The sequence below is a fragment of the Bombus vosnesenskii genome, unplaced genomic scaffold (genome assembly GCF_011952255.1).
Source record: "Bombus vosnesenskii isolate JDL3184/JDL3185 unplaced genomic scaffold, Bvos_JDL3184-5_v1.1 scf7180000014610, whole genome shotgun sequence".
Lineage (NCBI taxonomy): Eukaryota > Metazoa > Arthropoda > Insecta > Hymenoptera > Apidae > Bombus > Bombus vosnesenskii.
This window is the reverse complement of record NW_022883549.1, coordinates 1-21,164: the sequence shown is the minus strand read 5'-3', so window position 1 is coordinate 21,164 and position 21,164 is coordinate 1. Positions and strand designations below refer to the sequence as shown.

Below are 21,164 nucleotides of genomic sequence, written 5' to 3'. Positions count from 1 at the left end.
GTAAAACAGTTAATGCGTACCGTAGATCAGATCTGGGATGTACTCTTAACGCAGGTGTTTCCTGTTCCTCGCATAACTACTATATCTGTCGTTCTCCTACCGGAGAATTTCGGAGCGACAGATTCTCTAATTAATGAGCACTCGGCTCCGGAATCGAAGTAAAATGGGAACGACTCACCCAGATGACTTAAACTACCGGCTGGGGACTCCACCACGCAGGAGTTGACTTTACGCTCATCCTTGGGGCCTGGTCTACCATCCCGTCGTGCCGGGCAGTTAGGTGCGATATGGCCTTCCGCATGACACCTGTAGCAAACCGCCTTGGACGGTGCGGCTGGTCGGCTTCCTTCCTGGCGTCGTGCATCCCTCTGCTGTTCGTTCTGCATCCTCTTGCGGCAGTTCTTTATTCTGTGTCCGAGAGTACCACAGTAATGACACCTCGTCTGGTGGCCTGATAACTTGCGTCGCTTAGCTTCGGGTTCCGCCGGTGCATCTCTCGGCGAAAATGTCGACTCTTCTTCGTAACAAAAGGGTCGCATTTCGCTCAGAAATTGGTCCTCCGTTCTGATATCGCTCGTGAGGGCCAATCGTTTAAGACGTTGGTCGTGTGGAATTAATATGTAGAGAGTGACAGCGTTAAGTATTTCGTCTAGCGTAGAATGTTGCCACCGCGTCTGCAGGAGGGAACGGACACGGCCGGCAAACGCCCCCGCGGATTCGCCCACTCCCCGCGGTTCCCTGGATACCTTGATTAACGATGAGGACGTCGTCTCTCGGCCACCGAAATGTATAAGGAATCGTTCCTTAACGGTAGACCAAGTAACCTCTCCGTCTCCCGTCATTCGTGCCAGCCAATGTGCTGCAGGACCCTGTAGAGAGTCACTTAAGGCAGAGTATAGCGCGTCATATCGTAGGGGGTTGTTCTTCATGGCCCTACTAACAGCCGCGCACCACGCGGCTGGGTCGGCGCCTGCGACTTCTGGGTTAAAATGTGGTAATTTGGTGGTTCCCGTATTTGGCCTTTGCATTAGCGTATAAATTAGGTTGTTCATGACAGCGACCTGCCCTTCCAGCGCTCGAAGCCGTTCTGGTCCCACTTCTGATGTCGGATTGGCACTGGGAGTGGGGTTGTGGGCGTCAAATGAATCTTCTCGAGGATTAGCCATTGATACGGTACACACAGGTGTAGTTTATTGTAATGATAGAATTAGTACAGTCTTGACAATTGATCACGGCGGTTCGGCACTCGCGACACGAGTGACGATGCTCTCGGGCTCAATAACGAATCCGCGGCCAACGGGATGACAACAGAACGTACTCACAAAGTCTAAGTCTGGTTAAAACGTGAAATAACCACTGATCGCGAAGACGTTACTCTTTTATCGATGAGATCGCGAGCGAGAATGCCTTTCCCGTCCCGATGATGCCACAGAGGAAAACTATAATGGGGTGTGTCTAAGGATACGAGATCATCGGATTCGTCGAGGAAAGCCTTCGTTCAGAAAGTAAGGGAAATTGGCGTTGCTGCTAATTGGTCAATCTCCATATCGGTGGTTAGAAAAAGATGCTAGCCGCCCTCGAGGGAAAGTTGCTAGTGGGAGACGCCGCCCGTTGAGAAATATGTCTCCCCTATCTTCCCGTAGTTGGGACAGAGACTGTTTGTCTGTTTGAAGGACTTTAGTTAACTAAACCTTAAGATTTATAACGGACCTTCGGGCTAGCCGAACATGTACTGCGGAGACGCATCGACGTCTGGCAATCATCTTCCTCGAAGAATAGGGTCTGCGCGTGGCGAGCCACGGGACAGAAACCGTTGGAATGTTTACTGTCGCGTGTCGCCACGAATATTTCTTTTAAGGAGAGCTATAGGATTACTCAATGCCTTTGTTAGATGGAGAGTTCGTCCCGTTGACCGCGGCCACGTTCGGCGACTAATTGTCGCCTTGAGCCCAAGCTCATTGTCACAAGTCTCAAACAAATACAATTGGTTAGAATGACGGCAAATCGTTTAGTTACAACTGTAGATTTTAATTACAATGTTTTTATGGATTTTCCCGAGGTTTCAGAGGGAAGGCACCGTTGTCCTCTTATCTCCGACATATATAAATTATATTTAAGAAGTTTGGGATAGTTTAAAGATGAAATAAATTGCTTTTTAAGTTTAATCTCTTACTTTGGACGAAATCAAGTTTCTCTGGAATTTGGTGGAGTTTAAGATTTGATATCGGTGTCGTAGGAGTTATGTGACACTTTAAGGTGGAATAAATCTAGCGAGGAGTTTAAGGTGCGGCAAAGGAGCGTGGAATGTTGCAATAGAAATTTATTGCAGTGTTAGTGCATTGGTAGATTGATCAAATTTACGTGTAGCGTGGGTAACCAATGGTAAATATTTTGCAATGTGTATAATTTCTCAGTAATCTGAAGCTTATAAAATCTATTGACAACTAATGGAAATTGTTGATTTAACAGATCAATTTTAAATTCCTCGTTAATCTAAACTTTTTTAATCCTATTTACAGCTAAACCTTACGACGAAAAATTAACGAAGTGGAATAAAAATGGCATTGTGATTCTTCTCGTCGTGTATTGGTGTCACATCAAATTTAAGAGACAGTTTTACTTGCGGATGCTGCATGTTACGTTGGTGAAGTCGACGAAAGCGTAAAATAGGAACTCGTCCGAAATACACTAACGCGGAAGGTTAAATTTAACGCAAAAGGCTGAGAAATTAGTTTAGAACTCGAAGTTTCATTGGTACGACGCTCTTGAAACGCATTCAAAGAGGTCGGTGACCTCGAAAGGGGATGAACGCAACTGTTTCGTGGGAATTTCTTATTGTGGCTTATTTGGATGAAGCTGCTTTAAAATCAGCGCTGGATTCGTCTGTATTTTGCCCGGAAATCATAAAATGTTTAGGCCAGGCGACTCCATGTACAGAAAATGTTATGTCCACTTTTTACGTCCGTAGAATTCAACTCTTTACTACTATGCACTTCTTCTCCAAAAAAATATCGCGTTTCAATATTAAAAAAGTTTCAATAATATACTATCCATTAGAAGAATGATAACCTGATAACCTTACAAATTATTAGTATTAACAAATTCTTATTGTCGTATAGAAATGCCAACTATTGCTTCGGTAAAACAAACAAAGGAATTTTACAGGTAAATTTTACAAATTACAAGTCATCTTATAACGCAAAATACGACGTGTAAAATTGTCTCAATTTATTAATAGTATTAATAAATTATTATGATAAAAGATGCAGGAATCTTAGCCTCATGAGAAATTAGAGATGAAAATGAGTGGGAAAAGATTAATCACTGGTCCTCCTAAAAAGATGCAGTCCCATGGATGGATGGTTGTGCGAGTATTAAAGCAGCGCAAAACCGTTCCCCGAATTCTCATCCCGGACGTCGTACGACCAAAGACAAAAACAACTCACTCGAGGGCATTGGGAGAGACATTCATCGAGGACACAATAGTATTATTCCAGGAAGTGCTAGTTCTTCCTAGATTCCGGTTACAATGTTCTTAACGCGTGGAAATTAATCTTGACCAGGAAACATCTATAACGGCATGTATTTTCTGCCGTGATTGTAAATCTGTTTGGAACATGCGGTTTGTCCGTTAATCTAGGCGCTGTTGTTCAATTGAGTCAATATTATTTGTTGGTAGATTAGTGTGTGCAAGAGCGCTCTGTTCATTATTGACCAATTCGAGCACGTATTGGTAAATTTCACACCGGCAATTACGATGAAATCGTTCGTGGTCGCTGGAAATTAGCAGTATCGTTTGCGGTCGTGAGCTGATTGACACTGCGTGAGCGGGGAATTATGTGAAGCAGCTTTGCTTTGTCGTTTCATGCATTTAATAGGTTTACGGCGGTGGACAGAGTTTGTAAAAAATGAAGACAAGGTAGAAAAAGATTATTTTTCATTTTTCACTATTAGATTATTTTCAAAGTGATCTTTTCAGTGAAATATGATTGACAAAAAATAAGATCTATAATTGAATCATTATAGAAAATAGAATAATATTGATAATAAAGAAATAAAAATCAATTATAGAATAACATATAATAATAATAATAATAATAACAATAATGTGGATAGACTTTATGTTTACTTTTATATGTATAATGATACTGTTTGATCCTTGAATTAAAGTTAAGATTAACGTTGCGATTATGATTATCCTTTGTCTGACTAAATATATTTGAAGTATCAATTACAGTAGAATTTTTGAAAGATTCTTGGCTGTTAAACAAAAAACTGGTTCCTTTATATTTCGCTCAATTATCATAGAATCGTGAAACTGACTTTCACTTCAAATTTTGTCTGTTTCAGGAGTAGCAAGTACCTGCAAAAATCATCCATCAGCCGGATATGTGCTATCGGAGGGTTTTTCATTAGCATTCCCGTCTTTCTAACTGGTAAGAACCAATTCCTTCAATTCTGTCAACTTTAACCTTTTGAAAGATACTAGTACATAAGTTATACGTTTAATTTTTCTTGAATTCAGGTATGAATCCTAAAGATACTGTGAACTATCTCTGAGTGTATGAAATCAGTTTAGAAATCCAATGGAAATAAAGTTAATTTTAACGCCGAATAGTCATTATTTTTCTTAGAAAAATAAAAAATGATCGTCTTTTAGGGAAGTTTTAACAGATTAATTTATAAAGAGCTGAATCAGAATATTCATGTCATGCATGAATACGGGTGGTGGATGGATCGAGATCTAATCTAAAGTTTACGTTGTGTCATGCTAGTTTACACAGCTATCATTCGCTCGATCGATCGTTAAGCTGTTGAACTCGATTCAAGACGGACATTTTGACTCTGTTCAGAAGAAAACTGCGTTTTAATAAATTTGACGGAATAGAAATTATGATAGACTACAATGTTTTTTTAATTATATCATAAAATTTATTTATTTTTTTTAATGTCATGTTAGAAACTTCAAATACTGTCCAAAACTTCGAACGTAATCGTTTTAGAAATTTGTAAATTACTTAACGACCAAAAATATTGAATTCTCTATTGTCTGAAGATAGATTCTCTATAATTTAAGTAATTTATTCGTCGAGAATTGATATATAAAGACTTAAATAATAAATTAATTGAAAAATAATTTGCGACTAGTATTGAAAATTTCAATGAAAAGCATATGTATATAGTTTACGCTTCGAGAATTATATGTATTGAGAATATGTATTTGCGCTGATTCTTTGTCCCGCTTGTTATGGCATACGTGTTATAATGATCCTCTAACAATGCTTTCAGGTATGATATTGTATACATTCATCCAGTTTCATTCGACGCCGGTGTCACGTAAAATGGATACTTGGGTTGCGAGAGAAAAGAAAGCTGAGTCGTAGCCCAACTATTAATTCTCTTTTATCGAACTTTATTATGACTTTGGCACTTACAGTAGAATAACGTTGAACAGAGAAAGGGGTGTTGTACAAGAACAGCAACTAGAACGAGAACTCCCCGGGCCGGGTGAAGTCTCGGCTTATATACACCCTGGCTTGGGGATGTTGGGGGGTTTGGTGTGGATTCCAAGGAGTCCGAAAGTCGGGGTTGGGGCCTTATCTCTGATGGGGACTAAGATGCGTAGCGGCGTTGGCGTCCGACAGTCGGGAGTCGATGTCTTTTCTCTGAGAGGTAATTGGTGTCATACCGGCAATCGTTACGTCGGTTTTCATAGGCCTTGGCATCGTGTTTTGTGGATGCGCAATGGTCCATAACGTCTTCGTGTGGCAGAGGGTAAGAACATATCGCTATTAAAAAAGAAAACGAACACGTTCAAACACGTCTAAATCATCTTTTATGTGTATTTTACCCGGAAATCATATTATCGTGAAATTTTGTTTTTCAGAGTTACCATAATTTATCTGGTAGAGTTCATAAAAATTATTCTGAAATCAATTGCAAGCTTTTAGGAAACCAGGATTTTTCACATTTTTAAGAAGCGTTATAATTATATTGCTGATCTTTATACGTTCGTGCGAAATTGAAAGGTACGCAAATGGCGCAAAATGCATAAAATGCGCTAAAATATACGTATATAAGAAAACAAATCTCGATTAAAATTTTATTTCTTTCATTATGTTCGTAAAACTACAAACTTATATAAAAATACGCATTCTAGTTATAAGTGTTAAAACATTCGATCTAGTCCTTATCACATTCATGAAAACCTCCATTTAACCATTCGTTGTATCAACGAACATTCATATGCAAAACTTACCACCTACCACATCCTCCACGTATTAATATAATCCCCTTTTATAAATTATACACTTTAGAGTGGACTGGTTGGGTCAGAGTGATATAAGCTTACAAGTTCTCGAGGAGTTCTACCGAAGTTACATTTACGTTTGCATAATTTCACCGAAAAAGATACTCTGTAGAATGACAGGTTCGTTTGTTTATGTGATCCGCGATCGCAACTATTTCAAGGGGATTTTATAAATAACCATACACACGATATTCAGTGTATTTTCGTATTCTCGTTTATTTTTGGGAGATTTGTAAAACTGTTGAACAAAATAATTGAGTAACGATTATATTTGCTGAGAAAAAGTCTTTTTCTCTGTACCCCTCCTTCTACTTCAGGCATGTAGTATTGACAATAAGATTGACAATGGCTGAAAGTAATCCAAAAGAGTTTTCACCGTGGTTATCGGTAACGAAAAAGATTTGAATCATCTTTGATACTTATTCGTAACTAGAATCATTTCAACTAAAATGTAAATTCTTATATTATAACTTTTTTAATTTGTTATGGCCCCTGACTACAACCTAACCTATCATTCTTATTTCGTAGGAGAAGACGAATGCCGTGAAGGCGTTAGCGCGCGAACAGTGCGAAGCGGCGGTACAGCTGCAGCGTCAGCAGCAGCTGCAACAGCACCAGAACCAGCACCAGCTACAACAGCAACAACAACTACGTGGCCCGTTAACCATCCACCATGCTGGCTGCCCAACGAAAGTCGGGCCCGTGACGAACCAACTAAATACCAGCCACGCAACGCACGGCCGAGCTGCACAGTACCAACACTATCATCACCATCATCATCATCGACACGTGTCAATGTCTCCACCGCCCTTGTTGCTCTCATCGCCAGCTCCGATCGCGGCGACGCACAATCATCTGAACGTGAGCGGACACAGAAACGTGGTTACGCCACCGGATACACCAGCAGATAGATCGCCACCGAGTCCTGGAAATAAGCTAAATAGATCGCAGCATTTGCCACGGGAAGCAACCGGCAGCGTCAGTTCTGGTCTTCCGGCTGCCACATTGGATCTAAGTAGCGCAGCAACCACCAATAGTCCGCATGAATTGTCCACGTTAGTTTAGAAATTTGGTCCGAACATTATATCTTCACATAGGATTGGAGATTAATAGTTGATAGTTAATTTACACATCGATCTTTTATTTGTAAATTGGGTCGTGGTTTAGAGTTGGTTTGTAAAAATTCGGTCCTAATTGTTAAATGATGAATATTGATTAAGAATAATAGGCATTGATGTACCAATCTTTTTTTAACTTATATACTTGAGCACACGCATTGGAGATTTCACTTTTATTCAGTGAAACAGCAACTTCATTACTCGCTTATTCAATACGGCAATTGCATATATTTCATGGACATTTTAACAATGTTTTGAATAATTTCTAACGGTACAATTGTGATGAAGTGAAAAAAATCGTGATAAGAAACAGAGAGAAAAGTTGCTCGTTAATGAATATTGACCAGAAATAAAGTAATTTCTAAAGAATATCCCGAAGACGTCGTAGATATTACGAAAGGAATGATTAATTTATACCCGCGTGTATCTTGCCATTACCATACTATTATTATTATTATTAATATTGTTAGTAGTACTCGATTACATTATTATTAATATTAATATTATTGCCTTATTATTATTAATGTTATGGAACCTCTAGTCCTAGGTTACTTTCGCTGCCACGAAAGGATAAGATTTTCGAATTTTTGACTATTACGTGTAATTCAAGTTTTCCTGTTGCGCATGCGCAGTAGAAAGAAAGTTAGCGGAACTCAAATCTCGAACTATAGAGAGTTGAAAAGTAGTAAAAGTAAAAAAGCACGAATAACATTTGTATTTGTGCTGGATTAAGTTTGATAATTGAAAATTGAGTTTGATGATAACATTTTTTTCGTATTCGCTTTGGTAAATATTAGTTTTATTTAAAATTGAACAAAGCATTTTATGTTTTTCAAATACGGTACATAATCGTAATATCGAATTTTGTAAACTGATAGTAAGAAACTCTATAATTCGAGACTGGAACTTTGATCAAGTTCACATTGAACGTAAACTGACTTAATTTTGTTATTTAAGCGTGTATACTATACGTGTTTGTTCCTTCTTCTCTTGTGCGCAGGCTATAGCTTAATTACTTCCAATAAACGCAGTTATATCGAATCAATGACCGATACAAATTTAGATATTAGGATTATTTAAACAAGAGATTAAAAACTAAAAAGTATTGTTTTTATACTGCATATGTACATATGCAATATGAACGACAGTTTGTGTAATAATATGTACCCCTCTTCTTAGTTTACTTTTGTATATTTTGCGACATTTGATATTAATTTTATGAGGAACGTACTTACACTTTATCTTTGTAATTAAATGTGAAATGAAAGAAAAGAAATGACATGAGAAAAGGAAATTCGATGTATGAGTATATACGAATTGACGGAATTAAAATTTAACGCTATATTTAAATAGAAGACGTGAAATATCTTGTCATCTTAAAATAACTTGATCATTCCTATTCTTTTACATAAAAACACTTTTCGACTGTAACTTAAGAAACATGTCTGCTAACGTGAAACGTGCCAGAAAAAATTAACAACTTCCATTAAATTGGCAAATTTCTCATTAATATCGTAAAACTCGCGTTTACAAAGATCAGATCAGTGTACATAATATACAAAACAAATGCAGAATATATAAATATAGCACATACGTTCTGAATTATATTCGAATTGGGCAGGGTAACCAAGTGAAAATATGTAAATTTCACGATGTGTAATGTACACTTTATCGAACTTGTAAGTAGTGTAGAAATAGAATATTTTACACGTAACAAAATATACAAACGACAATACACAAGTTAAATTATTTGTTAGATCCATGTATAACAAGCATAGTACAAAAGTGTTTTAGCTTTATGTACTGGTAATTATGAGAAATACCAACTTAATAGATGTATTTGGTATGTACCTAGTTAAGAAAACAATAAATTATTCTGAACAGATAAAGCGCTTAGTAGCTTGTGAAGTATGAATTTTCGAAAACGTAAGTATTTTATATCTAAGTAGTTAAGAAACGCGAGCAAGGGAAATCAAACAAAGGAACAAAGTTTTTTTGTTTAAAAATATTTAATTTGTTGTTCTATTATCCGAGGTTAGAAGCGATAATGTACAAAATCTGAATAAATAAGATTCTTCAATATTATTGAATTTTAATTCTAGGGTAAAGTAATATATCCGCATATTTTATTTATATACAATATGTATAAATAATGATGTGATTTGACTAATTTTGTTGAAAGAATATTTGTACTTTTTACGTAAAACTTCAGTCTTTTACAAACTTTCTTGTAATTAATAAACCAGTAAACACAATATTAATAAAATCTATTAAAATTATAAACAAACTCATAAGTTTTAATTTTAGTCCTTAAAGGTTGAAATATTTTGCTCCAATGTCGAGACATTTGTTTTAATCCAAAACATTACTATACTGAATCGATAATGTTGCATGTGCCACGAAAATGATGATAGTGTCAGATAACTTGTTGTGAAACGAAAAAGCATTGCATGTACATTTCTGTTGTTTTGTTGACCATGAGTTTGATGATCTTTTAAACTTGCCCATAGCTAAGAAATCAAACAGTATATCTAAACGAAATTAATTTCAAATTATTTTTTAGGTTCTAAGTTTTTATCTAATCTTTCAGAAGTTGCAAAATTTATTCCACAAGAGTCTTTTTTATCATAACCAAGTACACATCTTAAAACCATTTAAGTCTTCCTTAGTAATTTCTTCTTATCTTTAATAGTAACGAAAATAATTTAGATGAACGTTTTAAAATTGACACCCTGTATATTAAAAATAAAAGATATATTTTCTTCATAATTGGATAGGCTTTTTACAATGGCAATGTACAAATATCAAAATTGCAATTATACTATAACATATGTATATATATATAAGCTTCACATTTAAACACAAGATTCTTTATTATATTTTTTTAATACCAATATTTTAATAATTATAACAAGGGTTTTTTAACAAGAGATGTATAACATTGTATACAAATTTTCAAAAACCTATAGATAATTTCAGTTATGCTCTTGCATCATTAATTGTTGATGGAACTCTTACCTCAATTCCATCTAGTTCCTTAGACATTACTATTTGACAGCCTAGCCGTGACCTGAAATTAAATATTATATAACTGAATATGTCAATAAATATATTTATTGCTATACAAATTAATACTAATACACAATAAGATTTCTATTTATCCATTTGAAAATCAACATTGTAAATATGCTAATTCCAACATAGATTTGTAATGATTATAGGGTCGTAAATAAAAAACTATGAAAATTTATTATAATTTCAGTTTCGTAGTATTCAGAGATAGCGATTTGAAATTCTACATTGAGATGCAGATTTCAAAGTACCCAATACTAACCTGTTTTTACATAAATTTAAATAGAAAAATTCACTTTATAAAATATTAAAAGGTAATAGAATTAATAATGTGAATGATTTGATACTGATTATTATGAACTAACGTATCTGTTAATTCATATGCTAAATCCAACATGTCTAATTCTTCATCTGTTGGTTTGTCAGGAAGTGCATCATAAACTTCTTTCGAAAATATTAAATGGCACGTACTACAAGTTAATGTTCCTTCACAAGCACCTATATCAATTATATTTTAATATTACAACATACTTATATAATAAAGTATCAAAAGTTAAAAATAATAAGAATATTAAACTTGATAAAAATTAAAATTTTCAAATATTTTCTACCTCAAAATTATTTATTTTAAATTAAGTAAATTATGCTTCTTTAAAACATACCATATCCATCTAAATCAATTTCATTATTTACTACTATGTCTAATATAGTATCTCCAACTTTCCCTTTTGCTTTGATTCTCTCTCCACTTGCTTTAACAAACGTTATATTTACTCTGAAAATAATATTTATGAAAGATAAAAATTATCTCAATATAATTATTTTCTTTATTTTTTGTGTTTCTTCAATTAATCTTCTCTTAATTATACCTTAATTATATGTATCACTTATGATAATAGAAATAATTTAAAAATAAGATATACTTGTCTTAATAATACATAAATAAAATTCGTATATCATATATTTATAACAGTGTTATATTTTTAGTTGTTCACTGTCAATGTTGTTCTTATTAATACTATTCTATTAATACTATGTTATTTTTCTAGATGTTATACTCCTACAAAGAGAAAAATTTCTTAGACATTATTATTAGCATTATTATTTTGACACTAATTTTATATTGGAAGGTAAGTACTGAAATTCTATTAAAAAAAGAAGGAAAGCACAAGAAAATTTGTATCACTTACTCTTGTTTTTCTGAAAGTGGTTGCGTGGTCGATATTCCTCTTGTTGCCTGCAAAAAGGGCAACGTTGTGTTGCTTGTATATTTTGAATAATTTGATGCAATACCGAGAATTGATCTCGAAAATTTTTGTAATTGATTTACTAACGCCATTCCACTGTCATAAATATCATGAGTATGGGACACCCTGACCGAACACCAGATAAGTATTGCGGAAAATATCAATTGGAGATCAATTGTACTTTGTACAAAAACTTCCACGGCATTCTTCGGCTGCTATACTGGGACGTTCGCTTACTGTGATAGGTTATAAAACGATTCCTAACACAAGTGACGTATCTCTACCGGACACGTGCTCTTCGGGCCACACGTTTTATGATACAAGACCAGCAAAATGATCAATGTGTAATTTTACATATCTTACATTTTTTCCAAATGAAATATTGTTTTTATTAAACGTTTAAAACCTCAGGCAACATTTATTTCATCTGATTTCAGTTTTACAAATATATATCTATAATACATATCTGTATAAATTACGGTCTGGTTATATCAAACAGGGACCGACACTCGCTAGGGAAAACTGCCCAAAAATTGAATCGTAAAAACCAATATGAAAGACAACAAATTTCTCGTTCTGCGGAACAAATAGAAATGAGCAGAGTATCTTTATCTTTATCTGAGACATTCAAAGCGTATCACGCATACGCTAAACATGAAGAAAACTTTCTTGTCTTCCATGTTCATTTTTCCCTTTCCATTGCCGAACGGTTTCTTCTATATTTATTTATATGTTCGTGATTGATGCTATTGACAACATACAACTAAGGGGAAATACGAATAGTAATAGATATATGTATAATTCATTATGCAATTTTATAGAATTAAATCTTATTTATCTTCAGATATAAAAACTATATTTACCAGCTGAAACACTAACGCATATGCAGTATAATATAATCTACTTAACAATCTCGTTTTAGTTATAATATGTGATTAATTCTTTTGCTATTTCGCTATAAACAGTTTCTTGTGCATACAATATTTTTTTATAGTATTCTAATATATTGTTAGATATTGTAAAGAAAGTAAAATACAGTTATTGAAGTTTGGGAACATTCAATGTTAACCTTGCTTCAAAAAATAATCTTTCGAATGAATGGGGAATAGATTTTTAGTATTATAGTTGGTATAATGTCATCATTGTTTACAATGTGTTAGAGTTAAAGAAATGAGACAAATTAATATTTCAGAAGCAAATTCAATATTTAAATGATGTTATTTTAAAATGGCAGATGATATGAATGTTCTTTTTATACGAGGAAATGGAAACGTATGTATGGTAATGGAAACGTAATGGTTTTATCATTATTTTAGTACAAGATCTTAGCATAATAGTAATTAACAGTATCCATTACCTTTTGGTCAATTTTTGAAAAATGACATATATGATAATTTGCAATAGTTTGATAATAAAATACTTGTATCAATATTAATAACGTATAATTTGCTATCTCAAAAGGATACAGACACAGCCAATGATAATGTTTGGGATGATAGTGCATTAATAGAAGCATATGATAAAGCAATAAATTTAGCAAAAGAAGAAGTTATCAAGCGAATGGGAATGGATGTTGGAAATTCTCAACCGAAAGAAAACCTACAAAATCTTAAGCAGCCTAAACACGCAAGTAAATTACACAAGGTTGTGATTTTGATAGAATATTACAAATTTGATACAGAATATTATTAAATATATTGATTAAGAAGCAAATTATTTTATTTTGCTATTTACTTATATTTATTTGTATACACATCTTTTCTCTATAGAAATGGATCACAGGAGCACCTTATCGTGCAATATACTCAGAGGATGGAGAAATTTATGAAGCTATAATATCAAAAATTTACGAAAACAATGGCACGTGCTGAAGTGGTTACCACTTCTAAGAAAACTCTACATCTGGTCTTTTTTAGTTTTCTCAAGCACTGAAGCCATCGACAGCGTGTAGACAAAAGACTGCGACGAAGTCAGGCCATAAACAGTAGACAGGCGACGTTGGCTTCGGGGTTTTTCAGTTATTAGGTAACACAGCTAGCGTGCGGATCTGGACCAGCTCAAATTGTATTTTACTTATTACACTTCTATTTAAATATATTTTCTACCTTACAATTTATCCACGTGTTTTCTCTGTTTACACACCGAATAACCTCAACAGCACGTGTGTTGTAAAATTTGTAGGTAATACCTTTAGCATGATGGTTATGTCAATTAAGAAATGTACTAAAAATACATATATATATGAAGTAAAGGCTTTCGCATAGTCTATCACAGTGTCATTCAGCAGGTCCTTAACTGGGCAGGAGTACCTGTCAATGTCTATGGGGAGACCCGTGGGATATAGGGTCATGAACCATAAACATGCATGTTACTTATTGTTCATTATTAGCTGCTTGGAATATAATTCTCCTCATTAGACGAGTGATTATTACTACATATATCAAGGCAAACATTTATACATATACATTTATGCACGGGAAATTCTAATACATTGCCTGTAAGGACAGTAACCGAATGGCACTCAGTCATTCTATTAAATGACAAAAATTTTTTTTACTCTGTGTTTAGGCTATGGTAATACACAGAAAGTCGAGTTGAGTTCTCTTTTAGAATCAGAAGGTTTGCAAAGTCAAATAGCACAACAAAAGAAAGCTTTGGAAGAGAAATTCAATGAAGAGAACGATGAGACTTGTGAGACTAATTTTTCTACAAATGTAAATTCGAAAAAATATAATGTAGAAAAAATGGATTGTGACTCTGAAGAAGCAAATGCGTATAAACATCACTTCATACCGGGACCATCTTTCAATTCGATGACTGATATAATGCCACCTGCACCTCCTTTACCACCACAATTAATGGCCAAGTAAGTACAATTTAAAAATTCTAATGGAATGCTGAATACTTCTAATATTAATAAGTAATTTGGAATAAGTTTAACATTTTATTTGGAAAAAAATACGAAATTTTAATAAAATGTACTTACTTGTATTAAACAATACTGTACAACTTGTATTAACAATAAAATGTACAACTTGTATTAAACAACATTAAATGTACTTTAATAAAATGTAGATTACCAGATAATGATACAGACGCACTTTCAAGTATGTTGATGTCATGGTATATTAGTGGTTACATGATATATTACACAGGTAATTATTTCATATAAGTATTTTATTGTATATTAAATTTTCAATGGACTATGTTATTTCTTTTGTAGGTTATTATCATGGTTTGAAACAAGCAAGAAACAATCAAGAGAACAGGAAGAACTGTTGATTATATCAATTTTTTCAATAACAATATAACAATAATATAAGATATAATAAAATATAAAACTCATTGTATTTATTTACTTCAATTATTTGAAATAAAGAACAGCTTTATTTTCATATAAGACATATAAGACCCAGTGTCGAGTAAGGCTCGGACTCGGATTGGTTGTGCCTGTTTGTTCAAAACCTTGATCTGTGCTGTGGCCAACAGATCATGATACAGAGGGGTGTGGGCAGATGTGTTTGTTAGTCCGATCGCCCTTGCAGTCGTAGTCTCGGATAGTCAGTTTTGCCCCGGTTGGGACTTGGACGAGGAGGTTGGGGTGGTGTTCTGGATCTGGGCTGAGCGTGACTCGTACGAGGCATGCTCTTTCGTGCCTCTTGGAGCCGAAGATGTATGCTTCCGTGAAGTGTCGGATACGTTGACATGCAAGAAGTTTCGTCTTGGAAAGCGATGTTGCGAGTTCGAATGCCTAGACCATCTAAAGAACATTACCGGAACTGGTAAAGTTTATGTCGTTGATGATAATAATTCCTCCACGACTCAGCGACAAACGCTACTCTGGGTGATGAGCTTAATGGTGCTGTTGCGGCTATTTTAATTTTTCAACAGGGATCCAGATGGCGCCGTTGACGAAATTCTTTCACTATAAACGTCAACGATCAACATCAGCCATCAGGGAACGAAGAAGGTACGCTGTAACGTGTCTGAGTAATTATATCTCGAGGAGTACATACAGTTATGTAATGAAGATTCGTATGTGAGTGTTTGTTTCCTTATTTCTTTTCCCTTTGTTTCATTTGAATGGATTTTTGTACTCAAAGAGCGAGGTAAGATTACGTCAGATACGTTTTTACGTATGCTAAAAAAATGGAAAATGATGATGATGAATCAATGACACGTAGAAAATTATAATCTATTGTATTGCTGTTATATAATGGTTGTTGCTGTTATCTAATAGTTGACTGTATGGTGGATGTATCTAATGGTGTTGTAGTTGACTGTATGTTGTTCAATATTGCTATGAAACTCTTCTGATTCATTGTCACTTATACGAAGGATGGAAGTATACGAAATTGATAAAATTATTAATAATATTTACGAAAAGAAAGTAAACTGTTGGATATATGACAAAATAATTCTATTTTAAATAAGAGACTGGTCAGCGTGGTTATTTTGTTTACAAAATCAAACGAATTTAATGAATGTAATGGTAAGGAAGTAACTATAAGTGGCTGTTAAACTATTTTTATGCTTGAAAAGTAATTCGCAAAGTAATGTAAAGCAGTACTACTGTGTTGTACATAACCTCTTTCAGAATTTGTTCTTAACCTCTTGCTTCATAACTTCCTTAATTATACTCTTCAAACTTATTGACTGCTTCGATGTTGTTACGAACAGAAACTGATAAAATATTAATCTTAAATATAGATTGAAATGAAAGCTTGTCACGTAAATATATATATATATATATATATATATATATATATATATATATATATATATATATATATATATATATATACACATATGTACTACTTACTCAAACTATGGATCACATAACCTATACAAAAGAAAAAAGAATTATTGTACACTATAAAGCAAGAGGTTAAATCTTTAATCTGTTAAGAATTAAATTTTTTATTGTAACTGCGAAAATTATAAAAGTACCAAGCGAAGCAAGTACGGAATATAGGGATATAGGAAGCGATGGGGAACAGCAAGTAACTCCAACATCGAAATACTACAACGATTCCACTCGAAAACGCTAAGAGCCTTAATAGACGCACCTTGGTATGTTACCAACGAAACCATCCATCGCGACCTCAAGATACCTACAGTCAAAGAGGAAATAGCAAAATATAGCGACAGATATAGCAAAAGAGTCAAGAAACACCGAAACTCCCTAATCACTGGACTACTCGATACGACGGACCAGATTCGCAGGCTGAAGAGGCACTACCCGCTAGACCTAAACGTTAGATTCATTTAATTATCCAAATTAAGCATATGCACTTTCTTATAATACTTATAAATTATACCTATCTATAATAAGTATTAACTTATTGTAAATAAACAGCCATGTCACTGCGCCACGCCAGAAAAATTACTGAAAATTCACAACGCGAGAATTGATTGTAATTCCAACAAATAAATAAAAAAAAAAGCTGTTGCTGTCCCCAAGCGCCAAAATACGTTCTGACTACTATTTTATGTATCTCACAGAAGTATGTCTTCATTCATCATCTCCCATGCCATCCACCAGCGTGTTCTTAACATGTTATCTCCTAGTAAAATATTGATGTTGAGTCAGATATCCAACTGAATAATCTTTTCGGTGTCTACTATAAGACATTTAAAACCAAGGCTCGTACACACGTGCGCTTATACGTCAGATGTAATACTTAACACGAAACCTGCTTATATTAATATTAAATTTATGCATAGTAGGATGTTCGACCTTTGTAAAAATGAAATTATAATACATACAGTTTCACCGTGGAAAAGTGAATCTTTCTAGCATGTCCACGCAAATGCAGGGGAGGGGAGGACTGTGCATGCCCCAAACAACTTTACGTTCGTAATTTTTCACACAAATGTACAACTGTAGGGAAATAATTACCTCTGATTTTTCGGATGTTAGGAATCGACAATATCGCATAACGGAATGCTGTGTTCTACGTATTCTATTTTTGTTACGAAAGTGGTACAAACGAAGTCCACATAAGAATAGTACAACAAAATCGGTTGAGGTGAGGTTATCGAGCAGATATCGCGGCTTTTGCATTGGAAATCACGCAACTGCCAGTCTCGTCGTTCCTTGTAAACGAAAGAAAGGTATTGTAATCGGTCGGAATTAACATAAAACTCGTCGCATGCGACCATATGGCCTGAATGTTGAATAAACGAGAGTAGAGCGCGAGCCATGTGATTCTAACCGTTTAGGCGGAAACTAATGATTGTAACCAGAGCCGAGATATATGCCAATATTACTTTGCTCGACAAAGCGTATAGGAGAGAATCGCGATAAGGTAGAACAAGAGACAGATATTCTCTACGTAAAGCAAGTCTGTCAACTAGATTGAAATCCTATAGCTATAACTACAGTGAATCCATATTCTGGCGAATTGTCTTTTCACAAATGAAGCTTCTGAAGAACGGAATTGATACAATAACTACTGTTCATTCATAACTACTGTTGTAAGAATCTATATATTTGCCTATCTATATCTATATATATCGATCTATATATATTTGTCAGAATGTCATTTTATCAAAAAACCCATCCTCTGTAATCATAGTTTAACGAAGCATAATTAATAGAAGCGGTAGAGCGTTAAGTGGAGATGATTTAATCACAGTTAAGTAGATAAATCTCTATATTAGTCTCTTTAATTAAAATGTCCTACGTTTTATTTGCGTCATTTTTTTCTTCATCCAATTTAAAATGTTTAAATAACAATAGCCTATACAATATAATTTTATGTAAAAAATTGATTGTACCATGTTTATTACAGATATTTAACATTTTTGTGTACATACAAAATTTAAATTATACCTCGCTTGAGAACAAAAATTCTATTTGTTTTCCTAACATGTACTAATAATTATTGATCAAACTAGAAAAAGCTGGAGGAGATTACTTAGGAAGATTACTTAGCATCTTATATTCCTGGCAAGAGAAAATGAAAAAATCGTTTCTTCTCTTTGTTTCCCTGTTCCTTCTTTCCTCCTTTTTCCCTTTTTACATCGCTTTGTTTTACATCGCAATTTACATTTATTTGTAAAGTTTGAATCTCCTCGATATTGAAGATGTCGAAGCTGCAAGTATGTATTTCATTTTAATCCATTCGAGACCGAGATTTAATTGTAAGACGATACCTAGGTGTCGGTACGATCTGAATGTTTAGTTAGAATGATTCTGTGTTTTACTCTCTCCAGGGTATCCTTTTCATACTTTGATTTTAAATCGATGACAATCTTAAATAGTATGCCTCGTATTTTTAAAATATAAAATTATATACTATGTTATTCTATAATGTATTATGTACAGTCATATATATATATAATAATTCTATATTGAAAAAAATATGAAATTAACATGATATATACATTACTACATAAGTTATATATAAAATATGTATATTATACCCCTGCCTACTGACTGATATGAATTTCTTTCGGTCTCGAATGCGTTAAAAGAGAGCGCAAAGAAGTCGAAATTACTTATTGTAATTAGTAAAACGACCTGAGAGGCAGACAGATACAAGAAAGAAGGAATATTATATTAGCGGCATTATCATGTTTTTGCTCTCTTTAAGCCTTTCATCGAGACAGACAATCTACAGGTATTAATCGACCAATTTCTCCAAGCTGATAACTTCGAATTGATGTTTATATATAAGAAGTGTTATGTGTTAATCTGTCTAAATGTTTAAAAGGTGTTATAAATTAAATGTTGTTAAACGACACGTAATTGCCTTTTGATCGTAAATTTTACTATCAAGGGGCCTTTTATGTATGCGTAATCATTGTGAATTATAACAATTTATGTGATCGATATTAAAGGTGTTTAAAAGCATGTATTTTTTCTATATTATTATTCTCCTATATTATTATCCTATATTATTATAGCATTCCTATATTATTATAATATCCAATTACATGTTGATACAAAAGATATACAGATTATTATTTATAACGTTTTGGTTTTCTTAATTGAGTCATTCATTTAGTACAAATGATAAGAAATTAGTAATAATTCACAAAAAAGGATATCGTAGTAGAAATATTATAAAAAAACATTTTCTGTTTTAGTGTAGAGTTACTCCTTCTTACAGACAGTGTCGTACAAATCTGTACGTCTCTGAGAAAATGTAGGTATCTGAGCCCCTCCTTCCTCAACAACTTTTAGATCTGATAGAAAAAAGAAACATACGAAGTAATAAGTAATGCTTACTAATAAATTCAACAAATACAGAGGAAGATGGCTACATCGATAAATTAACGAGACTAAAAATTAATTACATCATGGATCTCTCGCTTTTAATTTTAAGCTGTAAATTACCGATATCGGTGACTGCCATATTCTCTTGAGTTTCCAAATCGTAAAGAATCTTTCCCCAGGGATTGGTCAACCGTGTATGTCCCCATGCGACGTAACTTGCTTAAGGAACACGAGCCGGTGATATGCAGGCAACGTATAATTGATTATCATTCGCTCTGGAACGCTGAAGTAATGACCAGTGCAGTGGTCCAGTGGTCATATTGAATGCCGCTGGATATATCAGCATTTGGCAACCTAACCCAGAGAAGCAGGAAATATGAAGCCACCGAATACCAATTAACTTCGTAGTTGCACGGTTCACATTCCATCATTTCCGAATATGCGAGGACAGTCCTCTTATTGTGCTTTTAATTCTTTTATTTGTTTCATTTTCAGCAAATATACTAGTTTTTTTAATTAAGCTTCTTTTTATACAGAGTTACAGATTATATTAATTTTATATAGAATATATTTAAGAAAGATATTTAATTTTTTGCTAGTTAAGCATTGATCGATTAAGTTACTGTACCTTTGTTCCGATAAATGCGTGCCATTTCCTCGAATCTAATATCATAGCAAATGCCAATACCTATTTTGCAGCCCTTCACATCGAACGTCGTTAGGGAGTTACCAGGACTGGGTGAATCACTCTCTCGAAAAGTAATCTTATTAGGAATGTCGATGTCGAATAGATGTACCTAATAACATAAAAATGTGGTCGTTAATTCTATTGCTGCAACTTTTGTAATTTAATATCAAAGTTACAACTCCTAAACTTTAATTATTTTTTATTTAATAACTGACAGCGTTTTTATCACTTTCTTTTATTAAAAATCTTATCATTTAATAATGTTTAAAAAGGAGAAAAAATAAGTATAATAATATTTTAAGAATGTGAAAAATTTATATTACACATTACAACAAAAATGAGCGTTTCCCGTATCATAACGTATTTTATAAACCGTAAATTATAGAATTGGTTATAGTATACGTATGTACATATGTATATTCCTAAATTATTCCTAGATAGAGTCACTTTCTTCGCCCCAATATTTTCAAATTCAAAGCCATAAAGGAATATATTACTTACC

General features: G+C 33.8%; 3 protein-coding genes and 1 long non-coding RNA gene across 4 annotated transcripts; 3 read left to right on the top strand and 1 right to left on the bottom strand.

Annotated features, from left to right (window-relative positions):
• Nucleotides 1-2,184: 2,184 nt before the first annotated feature.
• On the top strand, nucleotides 2,185-3,448 carry LOC117240317. Its single transcript, XR_004494658.1, has 3 exons — nucleotides 2,185-2,382; nucleotides 2,520-3,165; nucleotides 3,264-3,448. It is a non-coding gene; the product is annotated as an uncharacterized LOC117240317 (long non-coding RNA).
• Nucleotides 3,449-5,382: 1,934 nt separating this feature from the next.
• On the top strand, nucleotides 5,383-8,189 carry LOC117240320 (dual specificity tyrosine-phosphorylation-regulated kinase 1A-like). Its single transcript, XM_033506298.1, has 2 exons — nucleotides 5,383-5,775; nucleotides 6,839-8,189. Exons 1-2 carry the CDS (start codon nucleotides 5,746-5,748, stop codon nucleotides 7,373-7,375), a joined length of 567 nt encoding a protein of 188 aa, XP_033362189.1. The 5' UTR covers nucleotides 5,383-5,745; the 3' UTR covers nucleotides 7,376-8,189.
• A 1,974-nt stretch (nucleotides 8,190-10,163) lies between these two features.
• Nucleotides 10,164-11,975, bottom strand: LOC117240318 (adrenodoxin-like protein 2, mitochondrial). Its single transcript, XM_033506296.1, has 4 exons — nucleotides 11,691-11,975; nucleotides 11,163-11,275; nucleotides 10,866-10,998; nucleotides 10,164-10,498 (listed from the first exon to the last, which is right to left on the bottom strand). Exons 1-4 carry the CDS (start codon nucleotides 11,837-11,839, stop codon nucleotides 10,408-10,410), a joined length of 486 nt encoding a protein of 161 aa, XP_033362187.1. The 5' UTR covers nucleotides 11,840-11,975; the 3' UTR covers nucleotides 10,164-10,407.
• A 987-nt stretch (nucleotides 11,976-12,962) lies between these two features.
• Nucleotides 12,963-15,105, top strand: LOC117240319 (survival motor neuron protein-like). The gene is made up of 7 exons (XM_033506297.1): nucleotides 12,963-13,019; nucleotides 13,209-13,391; nucleotides 13,517-13,611; nucleotides 13,906-13,928; nucleotides 14,316-14,613; nucleotides 14,823-14,902; nucleotides 14,971-15,105. Exons 1-7 carry the CDS (start codon nucleotides 12,975-12,977, stop codon nucleotides 15,027-15,029), a joined length of 783 nt encoding a protein of 260 aa, XP_033362188.1. The 5' UTR covers nucleotides 12,963-12,974; the 3' UTR covers nucleotides 15,030-15,105.
• Nucleotides 15,106-21,164: the final 6,059 nt, after the last annotated feature.